Genomic DNA, 24,335 nt, shown 5'->3' on the forward strand with positions numbered 1-24,335 from the left:
TCACTTACTTGGGTTACAGCTGAATATGTACGTGGCAGCACTTTCCTGTCGGAAACCCCTCTCTTCTGGACAGGTGTTTGAAACCTGGAGCAAGAATTTTTAAGGCTGCCCAATGACGCAACTAGAAGACCAAGTCAAGGGCTGGGACCCCATTGTGCTAGGCGTGTCTATGTACATGGGCCTCATGAGCATGGTATCCAAGCCCCTCCCTAATATGAACAATGCTGAGATTTGATTTAGTGCTGTTCATCAAAATGCTTTACAACGGAGGTCAGTGTCATTATCCCCCTTTCACAGATGGGTTCATTGAGGCACAGGGCAGTGCAGCAGCTTGCCCAAAGGTTACCCAACAATAGAATCAAGGTCTCCAGAGTCACAGTTCCAGTGCATAAAGGAGAAATTGCAGACAACACTAACCCTCTCCCATTATAAAAGGGGCCAGCAGTCTTTAATGTCTACGTAGAGCGGACAGGAGATCTGTTTCTAAGGTCTCATGCAAAAGGCTCACAGCGCGTAAATTGCAGGCCAGGGATTTTTCATGCCTCAGGCAGGTGCCTGAATTGTGGGGCAGCATGCCGGCCTGCCAGCCCCCCTGGACCTGGTAGCACGGCCATGCCCACAATTTCAGCTCAGAATCTCTCTGTGTTCCTCAGCCCCAGGGCCTATCTGCTACCTGAGCCTGCGGCAGCTCTGATGGATGCAGTCTGTTTGGCCCGTTGTTAATCCTGGCAAATATACAACCACCGCCCTGGCTATTTTGCACTACTGTTTCCTCACATGCAAAGTGCAGTATCCTGCCTGAGCATTTGGTTTCCTCATTTCTCTGTCATCTCGACTCTTGCTGCCTCCTCCTTTCATCACTGATCTGTGTCCCCCTCCAGCTACATCCCACCCTGCTCAGTGCCCCTCTTTGGTCCCTTCCCTGCTTTTCGGACTCTACTCTGCCAGGGTCCAGTTGCGAGGCTCCCATTCAGGGCTCTGCCCCATTGGAACTCAGCTCTCATGTCCGTCTCATACCTGGACCAACCTATCTACTCTTCTCTTTGTAGTCTCCCTGTTTCTTTGCCCTGCTGCCAGCTTCATGTCCTTTCTCTGGTGTCCTGTCTTCCTGAACACCTTCCTTCACCCTGAGCCAAACCCTTCCCTTTCCCCATCAGACCCAGTGGACCGGGCACCCAACGCAAAACCAGCAGACCTGGTCGCGAGCACTCACTCCATGGCTTTGGCCAAATCACTTAGCCAGCCTGAGCCTCAGTTTCTCCATCTGCCCCACGAGGATCACAATACTTCCACTCATAAATGCTAAGTCATATTAATCTTTCATTTGTTTAGCCTTCCACCGCTGCTTGCATGTCCGGAGCCGTCTGCTACCACCTCTGCTGCATGGGCCAAAGGCATTTAGGCACCTAGATCCCATTGCTTTCTGTGGGAACTAGGCACCTAAATACCTTTAGGGCTCTGCCTCTGTGTGCGTGTGTGTCCATTGATAACAAGTGCCTCTCCTGTGAGCTGTGGAGGAAGATGCAGGGGTCTGCCATCAGAACTGGGCAGTAGCTGAAGGTGAGGAACAGGCAGAGATGAACCATCGCCACCTGGCGGTGATACCCGGGTTACAGCCGCAGAGCATCAGAGCTCACACAGGGCTGGATGCTGCTTGCTGGGTTTCTGCCACCCAGGTTTTAACAAGTCACTTAGGAGTGGATTTCAGTTCATGTGGTTTCTCCAGTCTTCAACGGGACTTCTTTGGTGCTTAGCTGCCATGGCAAGGGGTACAGCCTATGAACCCAGAAACGAAGAGACTGTTAAATTCATTGCTAGGCGTTCCATTCCAGACTGTCTGTGTAGATCGTAAAACCCTAATCTCTAGCTCTTTTACCAGTAGGTATCCAAGTGTTTTACCAAAGAGGTCAGATTCAGAACTCCCCTCCCCCACAAATGGGGTTACCGAGGCACAAAGAGACACAACAGTTTGCCCAAGGTTACCCAGCGTGCCAGTGACCAAGCAGGGAATAGAAGCTAGGGATCTAGGGATCCTGAGTGCCCGTGCAGTGCTCTACCCACTAGGTAGCACTGCCTCCCTTTCTAAATCCAGGGCTTTGGGTGGATAATTCAAGTGGTTTTGACTTCCCATTCCACCACCCAGGTTACAAGGGTTTAAGTCAAGTAAGTCACCTTCAGGGCTCTGAGCCCAGGGCCTGCTGGACCAGGACCTTGGGAGCTGTATGAGAGCTGGCTGTATATTAACCCAGTGCAGCTGTGGGCAGTGATTGTCACATCTGGGTGCTGTGCTTTAAGGAGCTCCCAGCAGCGGGGATAACACTATCTCAGCTTGAGCCTATGCTCAGTCTCCAAAGGACAGAGGTGAACGGCTGGTACAACATCATATGGTATTATCAGCTGTATCCTGGTTTCAGTTGATGGGCTGCTATTAAGGATTGAAGAAGAGTTAAGCAAAGTGATTTGGTCCTGAAGCCTGGCCCAAACCACAACCATTCCCCCAAATTTGCAGGGAAAAAAGGAGCCTAGGTCCACATGATGCTTGCAAAAACAAAAGTCCAACAAAGCTTTGTAAACTGAAAGTACAGTACCAATTGGATTCCGATCTCTGCAGGCCTTTCACTCAGCAGGAAGGGTTTTAGCAATCACAACACTAGCCCAGCCTGGCAGAGGCTCCCTAGCAGCCAGCATTTGAAGTGGGGAGATTTCAAACCATTATGAGAGAGGGATTAAGGGCTAGAGCTTCCAGAAATCTGAGCACTCACACTTAGGTGGGATTCTTCCAAACCGCTGAGCTCCCAGAACCTTTTGTTGTGACCCTGACTTCTGGGATCCTCAAGAGTTCAACATCCAGCTCTCTGCAAAATCTGCCTACTAATTGAGGTACCTAAACGGGAGCTGGCTTGTTTGGAAAGTCTAGCCCCAAGTGTATCATTGCAATGAGCCTGCAAAATCCTTCAGAGAAGGCACTGCCCCTGTCTGCAAATTAATAAAACAGGATGAAGAAAGCTTCCTACAAATCACTGATGTCTGACAGTCTGGAGCTGCACCCGGAGGATGAGAGGAGGAAAGTGGGCAGGGCTGAAGTGACTCATAGCTGCAGCCACTCATGTTGGCTGTCAGCTGTCTGGTGCAATGAGGTCCTGTCTCTGGTACTCCTGAAGTTGTGATAGGCAGACCAGTAGGAATCTGGCATTGTTTGTGGGCAGGCTCTGGCCTGGCTCAAGTAAGAGGGAAGTAGGAAGCTTGAGGCAAGGAGGTGGGGTCAGAAGCAGGAAGAAAATGCTCCCATGCAGGTAGCAGCAGCCAGGTGGAATTTTAAGAGTGTGTCTATCAAAGTCCAGGAGCAGACCATTGTGGTTTAGCAGCTGTCCAGGTATGGGGGAGTGGTAAACAAGTGATCACACCAAGCAGCAGGAATGTGTAATTTGGGGAGGTGATGCCCTGCCTGCTCCTGTTGTTAGGGTGTAAACAGCTGGTCCTAGGTTAGCAGTCTAACCTTGGCTGGGGGTAATGGAGGAGGCAGAAGAAATCTTGCTGTGAAAGGTATGTGCAGAATGGTAGTGGGAGAAACAGCTTTCACAGTTGTACTTGTGCAAAATGTTAGTCCCCTGTGTCACCAATTTCACTGATATCCAAGGAAAATGCTAATTTGTCCCTCCCCCCTGATTATACCCCCTTTCCAGTTCCCTCTTACGGGTGGGCAGTCAGAGGTGACGTTGTGCTGAGCTGTGGGCATTTGCTTGTCGTGGAAGATCCTTCTGGCTAGAAAGCTGGCTGCTTAGCACTCAGTGTGGCAAGTGCCATGTGGCCTGTCTCCTGGGCTTTGGAAAGGAGAACTTAGTTACAGCCCACACCCTGCTTGCTGTGGAGTTGTTCTCTTTTGTTCTTAAGGGTGGGGTTACAAGAGAGCCAGGTCTTGGGCCCCTGAACACCTCCTCTGCAGAGATCTCTCCTGTTTGCTTTGGCAATGCCACTACTGGAGTGGAACTGAGAAGGCTTTTTTTCTTCCCCTCCCGCTTGCCAGTGGTGCTGGGACTTCCCTGGCCTCTGGGGAGAAGAGGGTTAATTGCTCCTTCTCCAGACTTCAGCATGAAGCCTGTGCAGGAAATAGTGGGGTGGATTAGGTCTAGTTGTGTGCAGTTTGCTACATTCTCCCATCCCACTGCCTGTGAGCGTGGGAGTCCCAGGGGTTTCTGAGCAGGGTGTGGCATTCCCTGCTGTACCAAGAGGTCCTCCTGGCCCCCGTTCAGAGTTTTACCTATGTAATGGGCAGCTCCAAACCCCTGGTGCTGGGCAATCAGACCTGGGCATTTGCAGTGTGACTCTGGAATCAGTGGTCAGAGCCATGGCGCTGCCTGGGAGAAGCTTCGGCAGCAAGCTCCCCTCTGGGGCTGCCCCTCTGGGAGCGTGCTGGGCCATGTTCCCTCTAAGTGTTTCTATCCACGTGTGGAATAATTTAAAGTGCACTGAGGCATGTGCAAATGTGCACCCCCATTAGGTACAAAGACGAGCTGTGGGCGCTCTGCTAATCTGCTGGTGGCACTTGACTCTGTGCTGAGCAGCACCACGAATGCACAGCTGGTGGTGGGGTGAGCTTAGGTGGCAGTGCCAGAGTTAGGGCCAGCGGAAGTAGGGGGCCAGTGCTTCCTGCTTCAGTGTGTGTTTCTTCTTCTCCTTCCCTCTCCCACACACTCCTGACCTGCTTGTCTGACACCCCCAGGTAAGCCCGTCCCCGCTGAATGGCTACTGCAGCTACAGCCCTCAGGAGCAAAAGGGTTGATGATCTTGACCTCTGAGTGCTTTCCCACCCAGCTAATGTCTGTCAACAGAGTGGGCTTTCTGTGATGCTGTAGGACTGGCTTGTTGCTTGTAGAACTTGTTACAGACCAGTAATCCCCTGAGTGGTAGCTACCTAGACTCTCTCCTTGCTTGTATACCCTCTCCCTGGGGAGCCAAGGGATTCAGCTATTGCTTCTGCAGCTGCTTCCCTAGCTCAGATCTCCCTCTGGGGCAGGGTCTGCTGGGCGAAGGGACAGGGAAAAGGTCTGGGATTGAAAGGGAAGTTGTCTTCTTCCCCCTGCCCCCTTCCCCCACACAGCCACAGGTGAGAGATCTGCTGTAACTGCCAGCTAGTAAACATTGGACTTAAGCCCCTAGGCAGCTTGTGCCGATGAGCTGGCTGGAGAGGTCCAAAGCTCAGTCTCCAGCGAGAGCCATTCATGGCCCATGCTTTCAGATCTCCTGAGACCAATTCTGCCCTGGATCTTCTCACTGCGGGTGCTGTGAGCTTCGCCAGTAGAATCTGCAGCCTGTGGGGTCCTTCTCTCTTGGCAGCCAGGCTCTCAGCAGGTTGGACTTGTTCAAAATGCCTCACCGTAGCAGTTAGGATCCTTGAGTGAAATCAGAGCCCCATCCACAGTGTGAGATAGTCCTGGCCGAGCACAGCATCTAACCTACATAGACTGGAGACCCAGGAGGAGAAGGGAACCCGAAAGATGTGTAACTTCTGCTACGTCCCTGCAGTGCCTCATTAGTCGATCTGGGATTAGAACCCAAGTCTCCTCAGAGGAGCCGGGTGAAATGTTTCAGGTCAGTGTCCTCAGCCTGTGGTCCAATCAGAAGACAGCTTGGGCCCATGTGATATTCCCAGGGCCACAGCTGGGGTGGGAGTGCACCTGCCCCACACACAGATGCAAAAAGGGGGCAGTGCAAGATCAGGCCCATCAGCACTTCCCCCTGGAAGGATGGGGCCCACTGGCATCTGCAGGAGGCTAGGGTATTCAGTGCCTACCCTGCAGGATCACGAGTGCTGTGACCATGGTAGGAGACCAGCAGGCAGTGCAAGGGGCTGGGCCGCAAGGAGGGAGATGGCTGGGGAGTAGGTGGTAGTCTTGGATAAGGGGGCCCATGCAGGGCACTCTTCCTTTTGTGGGCAGAATTCACAACTGTGCTTTCCAGGTGCTCAGCCCAGCTGTGCTGCCAGCAGCAGCAAAGGGTGCAAGGTGCCAAGCTGTCCTTTTAGTCAATTAATTTCTAACAGTTAATGTTCTGGTTTATTTTGCTAATATAATGTGTTCTTGGTAGGCATTTGCCAGTGTTGACGTGAAAAGTACTAGACCAATTTTTTTGTAATTGTACTGCTGTCATATAACAAGTAGCAACCCTTATGTTTTGTAGTAGATGTACAGGCAGTGTGCACGTGGGCTTCGTAGAGCATAAAATCCACGTTGCACATGTGACCACAAAGTTCAAAAGGTCAAACCCTACTATTTCGGACACAGTGTGTTCACCAAAACCAGATTGGACCAAACACAACTACGAAAGGGAGGTGGGATTTGGCAAAATCATTTTGTCCAAACAAAAAAACCCCTTGAAATATCTTACATGGGAAGTCTCAATTTCATAATTTTGTTTAGATTTGGTTGTAAAAAAGCCTTCAAAAACTTAACTTTTCTGGTGCTGTTTTGTTCCTTTAACTTCTTGAGTCAATGCTTTTTCCCAATCTTTTTCAGCAGTGAAGTGAAAAATTATTTGCTGTGCCCTGGAGTCTGCCCCATGCAGCTCCCATAGTGGGTCTGGCAGCTACTTCTGAGTATTTCCAAAATTCATTTTCCTCCTAGTTTAAGGTGCTACTCCAAGCTCCTGTCCTGTCCTGCTTTGAAAGCTGCAATCGCTTCCCTCATGCCTGTTCTCTGAGTCCCATTCTTCGCCTAATCTGCATGCCTCACCCAGCTGTCCCTACCTAACACTTATCTGTGCTCTATCCATGCTTCTGTTTTTAACCAGCCCATGCCTGTGCTGTGAAGAAGAAAAACAGCATATCCATGGGCTTGTTCATCCATCTGTCTGTCCTTCACCTTGGCCGGAGTGGCATCTTTTTATGCTGTGCTTTTGCCTGCAATAACTTCACAATTTTTCTTCATCGTGTGCCACCTTGTTTACTGTAAGATTTAGCACCAGTAGAGTGGAGTTTTACTAGACCCTAGAAATTGTATCCAGAGTACTCCATCCTGGCAAGAAAACAGTGCCCGTATTTAGAGCGTGCTTTAGATGTGCCACTAGCCTCGAGAGAGAACACGAACACTCCCCCACAGGAGAGAGGCAAACCTAGAGAAAGATCGTGTAGAACAACAGAGGAATAAACTAAATTTGTCAGTGCGATGCTTGGAAGCCTAAACAGGTTAGCACAAGACCAAAATAAATGATGCAAGCTGGTGAACGTCCTATGTCTCTGAGGGTATAGGGTGAGAGAATGAAACAAGTAGGCCGTGTCTATGTGAGCCCCTTTCTTTGAAGGGGACATGGTAATCAGCCTGAGCGGCGAATACTAATGAAGTGCAGCAATGAATATGCAACACCTCATTAGGCTAATTCTCCCTGTGGCAACTTTGAAGTGTCAGACTTCAAAGCGCCAGCATGCCATGTAGCCGGGAGCACTTCGAAGTACCCGTGCAACTTCAAAGTTGCCATGGGGAGAATTAGCCTAATGAGGTGCTACATATTCATTGCAGCATGTCATTAGTATTCTCCGCTCAGGCTGATTACCATGCCCCTTTTGAAGAAAGGGGCTAGTGTAGACATAGCCGTAGGGAGGTATGTTGGCTCCTTCAAAAGCCAGCTGATAATCTGCATAATTCCACCTACCATGGGGTAGAACTTGTGTGGCTTTTGTTTTAATACCTTCTGCAGAAAACCGCTCCCTCCCACTTCATCGGAAGGAAGATAATTGGAGATGCTGCCACTTTGCATTATGGAGTTTGTAGTTTGGCTCAAGCTCCCATTTTCCTTTTTTATGCCCAGCTCCTTGGTTGGACAACATGTCCTGTGATGCAACACAGTTGAGCTGGGAAGTCCAGCCTGTGGAGGAGAATGGGGGTGTGAGGCAAACTAACGACCAGCTGCCTCCTTACCTGCCAGTTTTCAGTGGAAAGCTCAGGTTTAAAAAAAAAAAAAAAAAATGAAGAGCTTGTGTCACTGACTGTATTGCCCTACACCCAGTTCATGCACTTGGCCTGACAGCCATCTGGAACATGGCCCCTGGCCGCAATTTGCCAGTAACTGTTGATGTTGGGAGCCCTGCCTGAGACCCCTTCATGGAGCCTGATTGTTATCAGAGCACGGGGGCTCTTTCTGAAACCTGGGTCTCTAAAACCATTCCACGTGGGGCGGTCAAGTCAGTTAGTTGCTTTGCAAAAACCCACTCTGCATACAAGTGCCATGTGACCTTTAATGTGTCTGCCCTGGCGACAGCTCAGGGTAGACGAGCAGCCGCGTGGTGAAATGGTGAGGCTGTTGCAGGCCTGGTGGGGTGAAGGGAGGTGCTAAGTTAGGTGTGCGTGGAGAAGACGAGCACCTAGCTAAGTATATCTGTGTGTCCCAGGCGGGATTGTGTTAATGCAGCTCCTCCTGCCATGGAGGCTATGCTATTTTTAGTGAGTTAGCTCAGCTCGGGCTAGCTTCAGGGTGCTGACTGGGCCAGTTTTTCCCCTTTGTGTCCAGCCCAGGAACTATCCCCGGACCTGCAAATTATGATGCAGATCCTCGTGCAGTAATCGTCAAAATGCGGCTCTCCTCAGAAGCCAGCAGCTGAAGGAAGGTGTGCTCCCCCGGGCTGCTGCTTGGGCTGGGCGTGGTGTGGGATGGGCAGGGCAGGGTGCGGGCCCCCTGTTGGTATGTGGGGTGCTGGGCCCGGTGGCTGCATGCAAGTACTTTTTGCCTCCCGCAGAAGCGCTGAGGGAGTAGCAGGGTTAGTTCTGGGCAGTCTCTGGAGGGGGCAGAAGTTTGTGTTGCTTCTCTCTGCGGCTCCCAGGGCACAGCTCGGGGCCGACTAACCGCCGGCCTTGTCGCAGGAAGGACTGAGCTGCCGGGCGGACCCAGGCTCTGTTGTGAGGTCTGCACCGTCCCCTGGCTCTCCTGTCCCCTCTGGCCGCTCCTCCAGGCAGGAGCTGGCCCCTGGGACCGACAAGCAGGGCCCGTTGCTGGGGCTTGCTGGCCCCGGAGATGGAACTGCAGCGTGGTGTTACAAGTGACCCAGGTGTGCTGTGGGGCTGGGCTGGGGGTGCCAGAGATCTCCTGCCCAGCCCCCACTCTTGGCTTGGAAAGCAGGGGGAGGCTCACCCTCCCGTGTGTGGCCCCCCTCCCGCCCCAGCCACGGCCCTGGCGGCGTGCGAGTGGGTTTGGAGCAAGGTGAGTGTGGCGGAGGTGGTGCAGGGCTCTGGCCCTGGGGGCACCTCGGAGCGGTCCTGGGCATGCCGTACACTGGACGCGCTCAGGAACAAAGGCCTGGGTGTGTCCTTTCCTTAGCGCCTGGCTAGCCCTAGGCGGGAGCCTGCTGAGGGGAGTTTCTGGCCACCTTCAACTGGTGTCCCTTCATTAAATTCAGTCGCCACCAGACCTCCTTGGGCCTCCTGGAAGTGCCCCGGGCTAACCCCACGGGGCTGCATTTGTCCCTCCGCTGGCCCCTTCCCAGGACCACGCAGAGAAGAGTTTTGTCTCCTGCAGTGTGAGCTGTGGGTGTGCCCAGGCCAGCTGTGCAGAGCGCTCCTGGCTGCGCCCTGCGCCGCCGTGCTGGGGAGGAAGGAGGCTGGCTGGGTGTAAACAGAGGCCCTGGGGAAGGTCAGGTGTGCCCTGCCTGCTGGCTGCCCGGCTGCCAATTGAACAGCACTGGAGAAGGCTGGGCTTAGCAGGCTGCCGCAGCCAGGGGACAGCCTGTGGCCCTCTCCCGGCTCAGCACAGGGAGCACCGAGCTGACAGGCACTGAAACTTCTGGACCCAGCCAGGACGGCCCCTGGGATGCACAGCAGCAGAACAAAGCCCTTTGCGCTGCTCGCTGTGCAGGGAGAGCATGGGGCTGGGTCTCTGGGAACCAGAGCGATATGACCCCGTGTGAGGCATACAGGGAAGGCCAGGCCTGCTCTGGGGAAGAGGCAGCTCCTGACGGTGTCCGGCTCTCCCCTTCCATCTGGGTAAGGAATCGTTCTCTTTGCCCTCAGGGCCCGCTGGGAGCCCCACTCTTGGCTGGGGCTGTGCTGGATGAATGCAGGGGGGCTTTCCCTTGCTCATCGGCAGGGTTTGTGAGCTCCCTCCTGTGACGCAAACCCCTGAGTGGGGTTGGGAGGGGTGGCTGGATCCAGGCCCGCTTGGCAGCAGGAGCGAATGAACTGAAATCTCGCTGTTGGGCTGGATGCAGAGTTGGCTGGAGTCTCTTCTCTTGGAGCCAGTTGAGCTGCGAGTGCCAAAGCCTGTCATGCTGCCCCCTTCTTTCTAGCTAGCGGATTAAGTGGGATTTGAGCCTGGGGGTCTTCAAGCTGCCTGTCTGGCTCATGGCAGGAGCAGCCATTTGACTGTCTCGCTCCAGGCCAGCAGAGGAAGACTGTGTGCCTGTGTTTTCAAGAGGCAGGGTGGCCTAGTAGCTAGAGCAGAGGGCTGGAAGCCAGGGCTCCTTGGTTCCAGTCAGGCCTCTGCCCCCTGCTCAGTTGACCAGAGGCAGCGCATAACCTCTGAGCGCTTGTCTGCGCAGCACTGCCAGCAGGCCCCAGCCATCTACCCACCTGCTTTCCTCTCTGACGTGGGCTTGGTGAAAAGGTTTGGGAAATTGTCCCTTCCCGCACCCCCTGCATCTCAGCTTGTTAGTTTCCCAACAGCTGAGTAGTGGGAGGGATCATGCGAGACCCTGAGCCTGTGGGGAGGGGAGAGACACCCCAGCCCTTAGTCTCTTCTGGCTTCAGCAAACGGGGCAGGAATCTCTCCTGGCAGATGGGGTTCCGAGAACTAACGTGTTGTAGCCGCCATCGCAAGCCCTTGTAAGCGGCCCAAGAAGGGCAGCTGTGGTGCTGGTCTCAGGGCCGTGGCTGGATCAGCAGCACGCACTGAGCTGGTGAGATAGCACAGGCACTGGTAACCCCACTGCAGTGTCGCCTGCACTGGCCAGCCTGCTTTGCTTGCAGTTTTGTGCCGTATGGACTCGTGGGGCTGCCCTAGGCCCATGCAGCCTTGTTGCTGCAGGGCACGTGTCCAGCAGGCCCCGGCACAGCTCCCTGAAGTGGGGTCTTGTGGGAGGCTTCATCAGGCGTTCAGGGAGCCCAGGGAAGAAACCAAACCCCTGTCACGCCCTGGGCCCTGACTGCCCTCTGCTACTTTCCCAATGGAGGCCAGGCTGAAAGGCCAGCTCTAATGTCTTGCTCAGCAAGAAGCCTCTGCTGGGACTCCATAGGCGACCCCGGAGGGGACTGGCTGCCGATTCCCTGGACGTATTACTCTTTCCTATGGGACGCTGCATACCCTGTACCTCAGAACCCTGGCACGCCTGTGCATCACGCTTGTATCCTCACGGTGTCCCCGCACGTGATACAGAACCACAGTGCGTGCCATGTGCTGCGAGGGGCTGTGCCTGGGGGTCAGGGTGTGTGGCAAAAGGAGGATTAATCTCCATTTGGGGAAGTTCAGCTGGAGCCGGGGAACTAGAGGCAGGGAGGTCACCCGCCATGGAGGGTTTCCTCACTAATGGCAAACAGAAGCGGCGAGACCGGAGTGCACTAGTGCCCAATGAAAGTGGCTGGCTGTCCTCAGCCAACCTGCAGCTAAATAGACCTTAACAGCTCGTTACTTACAGCCCCGTCTGCTCCACTTTGGGGGAATGGCTATTGCTTAATTGGGAAGTATTAACAATTTCTCCTCTCTGATGGAGACCCACCTCCAGCTGTCCAGAGCGACTGTGGAATGGTACCAGATCAGAGTGGGGAGGACAGAGCTGTCAATGACGGAAGTGCAGGAGCTTCTGTTAGGTATACTGCCGCTCTGGGGATCTGCTGACTCTCCTGACTTGCTCAGCCACGTGCTTGGTGCTGAGGGCCCTCCGCCAGGGGGTCCCAGCCAGTAAGATCATGCTGTGAAGTGCACACGGTGCTTGCTGCTGACTTGCCTCTGGGATGGCAAACGTTTATTGGCGTAAAAGTGAAGTGGCTCGTACTGAGCAACGTTCAGTACAAAATAACGCCTTACGTTGGCTTTGGGAGCAAGATGGTGGTGATGGTGTGATAACGGTAACCTTTTTGAAGATGACGAGCAAGACTTCTGCAGGGGTGTCCCATGACTGATTTGCTGGGTCAGAGATGCTCCGGGAGTAGGGCTAATGCCTGCACAGGCTGTGCAGAGTTGCCAGTGCTCTCTATTTTATTCCCAGCCTCGTGACATCTGTTGCCTTTGTTAAAGTTCTGACTCCTGGATTTACATCAGAATCTCAGAAGGTTTTTTAAATCAAGTTTCCAGCCCTCATAGGTGCAGGGCAAGCTGGAAAATATAACCCCCTAATGACTCAAACCAGAAGGTAAACAGGAACCCGTCTTAATTTTGTGTTAACCCCTTTTTCATGATTTTGGAGGTGGCTCGTGAGTTGTGGCTACGTAATGAGCAGTATGTTGCTTTCCCAAAGAGGCTTGGCCACACGTGCTGCGTCCATCAGGAGTACAGCTCGCCTTGCACTGAAATCAGTGAAAAGACTCCAGTTAACCTCGGTGGCAACCCGATCGAACCTGAATGCGGCCGGTGCAGATCGGCGTGTGAAGCCGGGTTACAAACCAACAACTGTTAGTCACCCCAGTGGGGAGGGCCCAGGCCCAAGGAGCTGGTGGGAGGGAGCCAGGGCTGGTGAGCAGCTTTGCTTGCTGCCCCCTGTGGTCATTCTGGGGTATAAAGGTCCTTGGTACCAGACTCCTTCCTTTCATTCTGATGAGAGACTATTGCATTCCACACCCTTCCCATTGTCTTGGCACAACCAACTTTGCTATAAGTTCGGATCAGAGGAGGCTGCAGACCACGTTCGGTGCTCCTAGCTCTTACTGCTTAGGAGCAGTTCTTGAACAAATGGACTCATGGCCGGCTGGATGCAGGGACGGACCCACAGGCAGGCATGAACTCTATGGGAGGTAGCGGGAGAGGAAGAGAATCGGGGACCCATGGCTCACTTTCCAGGTGGTAAAGATTTAGCCAGGGCTATTGTCATTGGTGTTCTATCTGTGGTGTGGCGTGGTCTGGTCAGGCTGCCCAGGACAGTGCAGGACCAACAGTGTTATGGGGAATCCCAGGTTGCAGTAGGGATGGCAGCCACGATGGTGAATCTCAGCCCTTGTTCCCACCTCCGTGTCATCCCCCCACCATAACTCTCTTCTGCGAAATCTAAAAAATGGTGTTGGCATATGGTGGCATAGCCCACCCCCTCTGTCAGCCCCCTAGATCTAGTGTCCAACCCAGCAGTGCTGCTCCATTAGCTTGTCTCCGCTTGTCTTTTATTTACCTGTCACAACTTGAACTTTGCTCTTGGGTGGTCTCAGAAGACCTCGACTACTCCAGTCTCGTGGCTTGAATGCTTGCTGACTCTGATATCACATGGGCTCGTGGGGCCTGTTCTGCCTTGGGCAGCTTGGAGTACGGGCCTCTCTGTGACAGGCCCTTCCCAGCTGCCTGAATCTCTCCCTTGGTTGCAGTCTCAGACCATGAACTACGTGGGGCAGCTGGCTGAGACTGTGCTGATCACCGTGAAGGAGCTGTACAAAGGCCTGAACCCAGCCACCCTGACAGGATGCATTGACGTCATTGTGGTGAGGCAGCCCGATGGTGCCTTGCAGTGCTCGCCTTTCCATGTTCGCTTTGGGAAGCTGGGAGTCCTGCGCTCCAAGGAGAAGGTGGTATGTGAGCTTGCTGGGGAACACCGGTATTTACTTGCTTAGGTCCCCTCCTTTTCCCTCCATTCTAGTTCTTCGTGAAACCCAGTTCAGAGAGGTGGGTGGGAGTGGACAGCCGGGCCCTTTGCCTGGGGTGTCACGCAGTCCTAGTGCACTGTGAGATACTTCCTCCTCCCCCCTCCCCCCCGGCTCCGCGACAGGTATTTGTGGGGTAGCCATATTAGTCTGCACTCACAAAAACAACGAGGAGTCCTGTGGCACCTTAAGGACTAACAGAGCCCTCTGACAAAGTGGGTCTTTGTCCATGAGAGCTTATGGCCATTAGATCTGTTAAAGACCTACTCTGTCAGCACCATCAGTTAGTCTTTAAGGTGCTGCAGGACTCCTCGTTGTTGTTGCTGAGGTGAGAACATCTTCCCTGGGCAGTGGTGGGGAGAGAATGTCCCTCGCTTACTTGGTGGTAGGTGAGTGAAACAGGCCTGGAGTTGGGAAGGGGTAGTGGTGGGGTGTGTGGGGCGGGGCTGGGTATCCCCATAAGAAAGGACTCTCTCCCTCTCTCCCCACTTGTTGGAGCCTCACCAAGGACATCTTTGCCAAGCAGAATTCTACTTTGCTCCAAACACACTGCAGCCCTCCTTGTTTCTGGGGGTCACTGTGGTGCCCTGGAAAGGGGTCCCTGGGTAAGACGTGGTTTGGGTGAATCCACCCCCCTTGTGTGTGACTTCATTGCCAGGGGGCTGCTGAGTGAGTAGACACGTTTGGACTCAGTCCTACCTCCTCTCCTCCTCTCCCCCAACCCTGGCAGGTTGACATTGAAATCAATGGGGAGCCAGTGGACCTTCATATGAAGCTGGGAGACAATGGAGAGGCCTTCTTTGTCCAGGAGTCGGAGGAGAGTGAGGTAAATCATGTGGTGTTCAATAGCTGGGTCGAGGTGAATGTTCTGCTTTCAGTGGCCCTGAAATGGTCTTGGTACCTTTTCTCAACGGGCTCATTCTTCCTGCATGTTGCTGACTTTGTCCCTGCTGTGGGAGAGGTGGGGAGGGGCAGAAGAAAGGACGAATACACCTGGACAGCTGTTCTCCATTGGGGCTGTACCCCTCCTCTCTAGCTGTCCTGCTCTGTGTTCTGGCTGTGCCACTCTGCGCAGGGGTGGGGGAACTATGGCCTACGGGTTGCTTTGGTCCAGCCTGGGCTCCCAGCGCTGGGGAGGGTGCCACAGCTACAGTGCTAGTGTTGGCTCCCTGCTGCAGGAGGGGAGCCCTGAGCCTGGTGGATCTGACCAAGGTGAGCCAGGGACTCGATCCAGCCTGCCAGCCCTGCCTCGCAGGGGGAAGAAATGAGGCACCCCCCCATCTCTCCCATTGGCTGGAATTCCAGCCAATGGGAGCAGTGTATGTGTGAGCATGGGGGTGGGGGACGGGTAGTGCCCCAGGAAGCCTTTACCTGCAGCACACAGAGCTGGGTGGAACCAGCCCCCTTCCAGGAACTGTGCCAGGTAGGTGCCCCCTACCCCCTGCTTCTGCTCCTCAAGCCCACTCTGGCAGCCCCCTCCTGCACACAGTACCCCGCCGTTTTGGCCCAGCTTCAAAGCCCGGGGGCGGGGGTGCGCAATAGTCTTCTAGCACAGGGTCCCCAAAAGAATACAAGACGTCCTGGGGGGAAGCCCAGAGGGCTTCAGTGCTGCCTCCTCGTCTTCCCTCCCCAAGGCTGGAGCATCGGGGGAGTATTTGTTTTGTTGTGTTTTTTCTTACCAGTTGGGGTCACATCTGAGCTCCCTCCCTGAGCGTGGGGGTGGGGGGCCCTCACATTTGTGTGTGATTCCTGACTGCTTCCCACTCCTCTTCTACGGGCGTAACACCTGGACGGGTTCCAGTGCCAAGGATGTGAGATGTAGTGTGCCTGAGGTCAGGGCCAGAGCATCTCATGGGCCCCGCTGAACGGCACAGCGATGAGCCAGCCACCTTCAGGGGCTTATCAGTGGTCGGACCAGAGAGGTGGTCTTGATGCCTCTGCTGTGACTGACAGCGCCTGGGGTCTTGTGAGGGGACATGTGTCCTGCTCCAGCAACCTCCTCCTGCTGCCTTTGGGCTCCTGCTGCATTAAAAGGACAGACCTGGAAATGGAAAGGCTGCATATCCCATTACCAATCCCCTGAGCCATTCTAGCGGGGGTGAGCCGAGCTGTTGGGAAGCTCCTTCTCAAGTTAGTCTGGTGAGGGGAGCTCTAGGGGGGAAACTGGCAGGAACAGCCCACCTCCCTTCAGGCTGGCCATCTGGCTGCTGGCTGGCCCTTCCCACCTCCTGCACCCCCCATGGGTCGCTCCTGTCTGCAGGTCCTAAAGGGGTCCTGGTGTCTTTTCTGCACAGGTGTCCAACATGAAGGGCTCTTCGTTCAAGGACAGGACCATTTTATGATGACGTGGTGTAGGCCCACTCCACGGGGCTGGGCTCAAAGGTTAACAATTGTGCCTCTTCCCCCACTCTTTCCAGGAGGTGATCCCTTCCTGTCTGTGTACCTCCCCCATCCCTCTGGAAGAGAGCCCGGATCTCCTGGCCAGACCACCCACAGAGTCTCAGCTCAGCCTGCTCGGAGAGCCAGAAGCATCGGGCTCTGATGTAACGGCCTTCCGTAAGAAAAGGCGGCGCAGGAAGAAGCCAAAGCAGAAGGAGGCGGCGGACTCCACTTCGGAAGAGCTGGAAGGGACGGACAGCGAAAGGACTCTGGAGGAGAAGCACAAGCTGCTGACGGCTTGGTGAGCCCAGCCAGGAGGCTGAGCAGGGCTTCTGGGGGGCAGTGGGCCCTGGTAGGCTGAGGCGAGGACACCAGTGTCTGTCTCTCTGTGGGTGGCACTGAATGCCCACTGGTGGGGATTGCTGGTACCTGATTCCCAGCAGTGAGGTGTGGTTTGTTAATAGCTAACCAGTCTCAGAGGAGCGTCAGTCGTGAAAGTGCCACAGGACTCCTTGTTTATGTTTAAGTAGCTCATGTTACTGCCACGCTGTGGAGAAGTGATGCCTGGGTAAAACCTAAATCTCTCTTCCTTTCCTTGTGGACACCGACAGCCACCACAGGCAGGGGCACGGTCGGGAAGAGGGGTGTCTGCCTGCCCCTGGAGGGTGCGGGGCCAAGGGCTGAATGGGCAGGGTTTAGGGCAGTCAGCTCTGGCCCCCCCCCCCCCCCCCCCGCCTCCGCATGCTCCCTTGGAGCCATGTGCAGAGCTGTGGCACAGTGCTCTGTGGCTTTTCAAAGGGGCCTCAAGTTCCAGCTGCTGCCACGGCTGCATGGCACAGTAAGTGCTTGAGTTACATGGGGAGTGCATTTGAGCAACTCCCACGTAACTTGAATTTTCATGCAAGTTGAGGGGAGACAGGAACCAGGCTGCAGCCTCCCCTGGGCTTGCAGGAGCCAGGAAACTGGTCCAGCCCACCAGATGGGTCAGCTTCCTGGCTCCCAGAGTGGTAGGGAGCCAAGAACTAGGGGGCAGCCTGGTTCCCATCTCCCCACTGCTTGCTGTTTGTGGGACCTGGGAAACTGACCAGCTAGCCAGTTTACTGGGTGGGGCAAACTGGGGGGCTGGGAACTAGACAGCAGCAGCTGGGCTCCCAACTCCCCTCTGCTTGCAGAGGTGGGAAACTAACTGGGGCAGCAGCCTTGGTCAGTTTCCCACCACCAGCCAGTGGAGGGGAGCCTGGTACCAGGGGCAGCCTGGTTCCCGGCTCCCCTCCACTGGTTGGAACCAGGAAACTAACCAGGCCTGCTGCGTGGGTCGGTTTCCCCTCTCTGCAAGCAGAGGGGAGCCTGGAGCCAGGCTGCCACCTGGTTCCCAATTCCCCACAGCTATGGAGACCAGGAAACTGCTCCTGTCAGGGGCGGCAGTCGTGTTTGTGCATATCTCGAGGATTTACTGTAGCCCCTTTGAAATGCTGGGCCTGGGGGCAACTATCCCCTTGGCTCCTCCCCCAGTTGACAGGACTGGGTACTGACAGTGTTGGAGTAATGCCCTGACTCGTTCCTTTCTCTGCATAGGGAGGGGCATTTCACAGCAGGTCCCAGTATTAGTACCGTATTCGGCTTTACCCGATTCCCTCTCCTCACAGCAATTCAATTTACTTCTCATTCACTGATCTCCCGAGTGAGGAGCCTGGAGTTACGAAAGCTAAAGAGACCTGCCATTTTTCCGACGGGGAGCTGGCTCCGCCACAGAGGTAATAAAGCCATTTTAATGTTCCAGGAAACCCTGGGGTGTATCTGAGGAAGGGGTGTCTAGAAAGCTGAGCGGAACTTGGAACAATAAACTTCCCTTGCCCAATCAAGTGTGGATGGAACGTGAAAGAGCTAGAAGCTCTTTGCAGGCCTGGATCCTGTGGCTGGAACTGAGAATCAGCAAGTACAGCTCTATGGGAGGGGCAGGGGCGTGAACTGCGACACAGTCACTAGAGGTGTGTGCATTTTAGTGCAGGCCATACCCATGTACACTTGAAACCATCTAGTATGCACTAGTGTAGGAATGGTTAAAACTGGCCTATATCCGTGCGCCCTTGGGAGCTTTTACCATGTGCCAGTCGTGTCCATGCTGGCCATTTGGTGTGTGACATCCTGGTGCAAACCAGAATTTGCACCACTCTGGCATGAACTAACACATGGTGATGAGTCCCCAGAAGCAGTCTGGGCCAATGTCTCGGGCACCGAACGGGGGTTTGATCCCTGGGGATCTGTTGCTTACTGCACTATTGACCTGCTGTGCAGTTTCTAGCAAATCATTTCAGATTTCTTTGCCTCTTCCCTCATCGGTCTTGGCTAGTTAGAAGGTAAGTTCTCCAGGGCAGAGACCAGATCTGTTTGTACAGCGTCTGGCATGGCGGGGCCCGATCCCAGTTGAGGACTCTGGTGCTACTGTAATACAAACAATATGTATGGGTGCTGCGGACGTGGAAAAGATTCTGCTTAATGTCCTTGTTCTTCTCTGTAGCCTTGCCCCAAGCTGTGCATCCCCTAAAAGCGACTCGGAGCTGGAGATCAAACTCTCTGAGCCATCCCCTCTTGCAGCAGAACCTCGCATGCAGTGGACTTGGGGCAGGCTCCCTCAGGTAGGTAAGGGACGGGGAATGAGGTAAGCATTCCTCAAAAAGCTTATAGAGGAGGTATCTGAGCCACTCACTAGTGTCTTTGAAAAGTTACGAAAGTCAGGAGAGATTGGAGAAGGCTGGAAAAGGGGCGAATATAGAGGACAACCCAGGAAATTCCAGACCAGTCAGCTTAACTTCAATGCCAGGAAGATAATGGAGCAAATAACTAAAGAATCCATCTACAAACATCTGGAAGATAACAAGGTGATAGGTAACTGCCAGCATGGATTTATCAGGAACAAATCACGTCAAACCAACCTGATAGCTTGTTTTTGTTTTGTTTTTTTAAAGAGGATGACAAGCCCTGTGGGTCAAGGGAAGGAGGTGGATGCAGTGTGGCATAGCTCAACTTTAGAAAAGCATTTGATACAGTAAACAGGGCAATGCAACCTAGATGGGGCCTACTATTAGGTGGGTGCGTAACTGTTTGGATAGCCATTCAGAGAATAGTTTATTAATGTTTCAGAGTCAGGCTGGAAGGAAATAACAAGTGGGGCGCCAGAGGGTTCAGTTTTGGGGGTCAGTTCTGTTCAGTGTCTTTGTAAATGATTTAGGTAATGGCATACAGAATATGCTTCTCAAGTGTGCAGATGATACCAAGCTGGGAGGGGTTGTGACTGCTTTGGAGGAGAGGGTCAGAATTCAAAAAGGTGGACAAACTGGAGAAATGGTCTGGGGCAAATAGGATGAAGTTCTATAGGACAAATGTGAAGTACTCCCCCTTGTGTAAATCTGTTCTCTCTTACAAAAAGGGAAGGGACTCTGCAGGGAGTACTGCAGAAAGGGATCTAGGGGTGACAGTGGACCACAAGCTGAGTAGGAGTCAGCAGTGTGATACTGCTGCAGAAAAAGCAAACATGATTCTGGGATGCATCAACAGGAATGTTATGAGCAAGACACAAGAAGTCATTCTTCTGCTTTACTCAGCATGGATTAGGCCTCAGTTAGAGGACTGTGCCCAGTTCTGGGCACTACATTTTAGAAAAGATGTGGAGAAATTGAGAGGGTCCAGAGAAGAGCAACTAAAATGATTAAAGGTCGAGAAAATATGGCCTAGGAGAGAAGATTAAAAGAATTGGGTTTGTTTAGCTTGGAACAGAGAATGCTGTGAGGAGACATGATCACAGCTTTCATGTACCTAAAAGGGTGTTACAAGGAGGAGGGAGAACAGTTATTCTCCTTAGCCTCTGAAAATAGGATAAGAAGCAATGGACTTAAATTGCAGCAAGGGAGGCTTTAGATTTTGACATTGGGGAATTTTTACCTAAAGCGCAAACTCTCCGGGTGGTTAAGCCCTGGAATAAATTGCCTCGGGTGGCTGCAGAATCTCCATTGCTGGAGATATTTAAGAGCAGGTTGGATAGATATTAAATAAGGATGATATAGCTAGTGCTTGTTCCTGCCGTGAGGGCAGGAGATGGGACTTGCTGACCTCTTGAGGTCCCTGCCAGTTCTATGGTTCTGTGCCTGTCCCAGGAATAAAGCTGCAGCTTGATTCTGTCGACTAAGTGGAAGAGGCTTGTTGCTGCAATTGTCAGAGGGCTTTGCTGTCTTCTGTGTGGACTACACTGGAGCCATGGGTGGGGGCGTCCTTCTCCCCTCTCCCTCTGAAATTTCTCATCTGTAATATGTCTGACTTGCTTGGGCCTAATGCGTAATCCCAGCCTTGCCTTAATAGAAAACAACTCTCAGGCTGAGGCATCGGTTCAGACTCCATGGGCGTGCCAATGTTCGATGGAATGTGGTCCTGGCAGCGTGAGCTCTAGGTCAGGTTCTACAGAAGAGCTCTTGCCTGGTGCTTCCTTCTCCTGAGTGCCCACCGTGGCCATGTCCCCTGGTTAGCTTTTTATTGGTGGGCCAGAAGAGAACAGTCTCATGGGGCTGGAGGGTATTTACACTTCTGTGTACAGATGGGTGGTCCATCAAGCCCATGGAGAGGGAGGAATGTTTGCAGGCAACCTTACTTCTGGCATCTTTGAGCACTTAACTTTGCAACCTTTAATGTTCTCGACTGTAGCCGGAGGGGGGCCCTTGGTCTTATAACCAGTGAGACTGAGGTCTATCTGTCTTTGATTATCTGTAAACGTGCCATGGAGCCATCAGCCGAGTGGTGGTATAAGGTCTGATCTATGTACCTTACAGTGCTCCACCTCGCCCATGGGTGTGCACACAGGCACTACTGGGTTGACAGTGCTTGCACCAGTATAGCTAAGTGTACAGCTGATGCAGCAACTTTCCTTTGCTTTTCCAAGTGCCAGAATCCTGGTGGAGCAGGAGTGGTGGGTTAGAGCACTGGGGCAGCCTCCATCCGCTAGGTATTGACACTCTCCTGCATGAGGCACGCTTCCAGCTTAGAAACCCACACAGGAGAAGGGAAGGAGGCCAGTTGGAAGAGGGTTTCTGCCTTTTGGAGGGTGGCCTTTTGTCTCGCCCCCGCCCCTCCACACACCCAAGCCTCTCTTCTTTCCCCTTCTTAAGGTGAGTATATCGGAGCGAGCTGAACCAGTCAAGTCTGCTATGACCGTCACCACGATAACGAGCATCCCGGTGAGCCAAACGACCCACTTCCAAGCCATCGCAGCAGGTTTGAAAGGCGACTTGAGAACAGCAGACTCCTGGGATCCATCCTCTTCCTCCTCCAGGCCTATTATTAGGCCAACACCCTTCTTCCAAAATGGGAACAGCCCCCCTGTGCCAAAAGACCTCCCCTTGGCAGAGTCCGGAGCTGCGGTGGGGAGTGTGCCAGAGACCTTCCCGCCCCGGCTAAGAGAACAGGCAGCACAGGAACTGCCAGTGGGAAGGGCTGCGGAAGAGGAAGGAGGAGAGAACATGGTGAAAAAGCAGCAAGTCCTCGAGCTGAAGCCTGTCTGCACACAGGCAGCCTCTGTCCCAAAGCAGGCTAGCTCGGAGAGCCTGGAATCCACTGATCACCCAGAAACCAAACTGGAGAGCGCAGGTAGACAGGGTGAGCAGCAGGTTGGACTGGAGACTGGTATAGTTCTGGAAAGGGGGTTAGGCCACCTGGTTTAGAGCTGTGTCTCTGTGATCCATGGCTTCTTGCCAGCCCAACCCCAGGTGTATCTTCTGAGCATGTGGTGCGGGGAGCCTTTGTGTGCTGAGTTGGCAGCTTCCCCGCCCAGTGGTGCACCATGTGCCAGATGGCCTTAGCAGGAAGGTGAGCATGCTTTCCGGCTCCCCAATGGCAAGCACTCTAAGTCAACTCCTCCCCGTCTGCTCTGGAAATCCCAGACAATATGCACCTCCAATTTCCCCCTTTTAGTCAGGAACCCCATCCTGCATCCCAAATACCAGTCCCTTCCCTTCCTGTTTGCATCTCAAAGCCTCCCTTGTCCCTCAGACATGCCAAAGTAGGCCTGGCCTTCGCACCTCACTTAGTGCAAGTCCCAGCAGCTGTCTTCTCTTTGCACTTAAATCCCTGCTCCGGGGCATGCCTTACTCTGTCCTTTCCGGTATTTAAAGATATTGGGCTTCTAGCATTTAAATGACTCTCAGCCACACCTTGCTCTTTCTGTGGGGTAAATCCAGAGCACTATGGACTGAGATTAATGGAGCTACTTGGCTTTCCACTAGCATAGCGAGGCAGAAAGATCAAAATGTTAAATACACTAACAGACGCTCATATTGTTGCAAACACTACAGAGCAATGTTCTGACTTTTTTTTTTTTCAGCCACGTGCAGAATAAATTTTTATATGCACCAAGGCAGGTGTGGATGTGCACTACCAGTGGAAGCTCAGGCTGCCCACTGTGGAAGGTTATGGGCACTTTGCTAATCAGTTGGGCAGCATTTGAATCCCTCCTGCATGGTTGCCCAAGTGTGCAGTTTACAGGGAACACAGCCATGCTAATTAATAGCCGGGGGAGCTGTTTGACATTTTCTTTGTGACTGAACTTGGAAAGCGCTGCTCTCCTCTTTGTGTGTCTCGACCCCACCCCACCTCTCTTGCTTTGTAGCTGGCCTCACTTCTATGTTCTCCTGCACTAGCACAACTGGGTGCCCTTCGGGGTCTGCTGCACAATGTTGGTCTAGCTGAAGTATCTGCTTCAAAGGGAAGCTTTATGTCCTCATGGGAGAACTGTCTAGGCGCTTCTGTAGGAGTCTGAGGTCTTGGGGGAAATGCTGGTCTCACTGTATTTCTCTTGTGTGTCGAGGCTCCACAAAAAGAAGTCCTCACCTGGGTCCCAGCGACGTTTACTTGGATGACCTCACTAATCTGGATGAGGAACAGGCAGCCCTTTATTTCCCCAGAAGGTATGGCCTGTGTTAGGCTGGCTTCAGAGCAGGATCTGGGCGCTCAAGGCTGAGCCATGCTGAGCACCATTCCATCCTGCAGTGCAGATGGCACTGGAGAGCGTTTAATGGTCTCTGAGTGGCACAGCCTAGCTTCTACTTCATGGCAGAAGATCAGGTGGTGTCCCCACTGCACTTGTATCACAACACTTCTCCAGTGGAGACTGGTCACTAGCCCATCTCCCTCTTTTCTGGGCTTTGCCTTTAACTCTTAAGGATGTGCTATTTTAAGACAGGTGTATTGCTGCTCTATGAATCTGTGGTATGCCCACATCTTGACTACTGCGTGCAGACACAGTCACCTTATCTGAAAATTATCTTGGCACTGGGGGAAAAGAATTCAGAAAAGGGGTCAATAAAATGCCTTAGGGGTATGGAACAGCTGCCATATGTTGAGAGATTAATAAGACTGGGACTTTTCCTCTTAGAAAAAGATGAGTAAGGGGAGATCTGATTAGAGGGTATAAAAACCTGACTGGTGTTGAGAAAGTAAATAAGGAAAAGTTATTTACTGGTTCCCATAACACAAGAGTTAGGGGTCACTGAATGAAATTAATAGGTAACAGCTTTAAAACAAACAAAAGGCAGTATTTGTTCACACAACGCACAGTGAACCTCTGGAACTCCTTGCCAGAGGATGTTGTGAAGGCGTAGTATAGTTCTTTTTTGAACGCTGATCTAGATAAATACATGGAGTACAGGTCCATCAATATCTATTAGCCAGGTTGGGTAGGAATGATATCCCTTGCCTCTGATTGTCTGAAGCTGGGAATGGGCAACAGGGGCTGTATCACTTGATTGCCTGCTCTTCTTATGGACACCTGGCACTGGGCTCTGTCAGACGACAGGATACTAGGCTAGATGGACCTTTGGTCTGACCCATTGTGGCCAGTCTTGTATTGGGCTTAAGGCATATGTCTGCAAGTACAAGTCACTTCCTGAGAGGGCTGCTTGGGATTTCTCCCAGCAGTAGCTCCTGTTCACTTTTGAGTTCATCCACGGTGACCCGTTCTCCTGGGCAGGCTGGTAGAGAGCATCAGCAGAAGGTGTTCAAGGCCTGAGGCCATCGGAAGGATCTCCTGTTGCCTATTCATAGGAGCAAAACCTGCACTCCAATGAAACTTGGTCTCGTGGTTTTTTGGTTCAGAAATGTGCCTTGGGATTGGATTAGTTCAGCTTCCTCAGGCTGGTGGTGGGGATGTATCTGACTTGGTGA

At 53.1% G+C, this 24,335-nt stretch overlaps 1 protein-coding gene across 3 annotated transcripts in view; it reads left to right on the forward strand.

Annotated features, from left to right (window-relative positions):
• Nucleotides 1–24,335, forward strand: part of LPIN3 (lipin 3) — a 47,355-nt gene that overhangs the window by 12,786 nt on the left and 10,234 nt on the right. Inside the window, exons 1-8 of one of the 3 annotated variants that reach the window (XM_075012231.1) lie at nucleotides 3,250–3,373; nucleotides 13,482–13,682; nucleotides 14,485–14,580; nucleotides 16,172–16,434; nucleotides 17,780–17,887; nucleotides 18,652–18,769; nucleotides 21,287–21,773; nucleotides 22,981–23,080. In XM_075012231.1, the coding sequence (XP_074868332.1) occupies nucleotides 13,491–13,682; nucleotides 14,485–14,580; nucleotides 16,172–16,434; nucleotides 17,780–17,887; nucleotides 18,652–18,769; nucleotides 21,287–21,773; nucleotides 22,981–23,080 (1,364 nt within the window). In that variant the 5' untranslated portion in view covers nucleotides 3,250–3,373; nucleotides 13,482–13,490. Of the gene's footprint in view, nucleotides 1–3,249; nucleotides 3,374–13,481; nucleotides 13,683–14,484; nucleotides 14,581–16,171; nucleotides 16,435–17,779; nucleotides 17,888–18,651; nucleotides 18,770–21,286; nucleotides 21,774–22,980; nucleotides 23,081–24,335 lie in introns of those variants that run through there. The other 2 variants (XM_075012229.1, XM_075012230.1) reach the window with 2 other exon arrangements.

Source organism: Carettochelys insculpta, chromosome 17, assembly GCF_033958435.1.
Source record: "Carettochelys insculpta isolate YL-2023 chromosome 17, ASM3395843v1, whole genome shotgun sequence".
Classification (NCBI taxonomy): Eukaryota; Metazoa; Chordata; order Testudines; family Carettochelyidae; genus Carettochelys; species Carettochelys insculpta.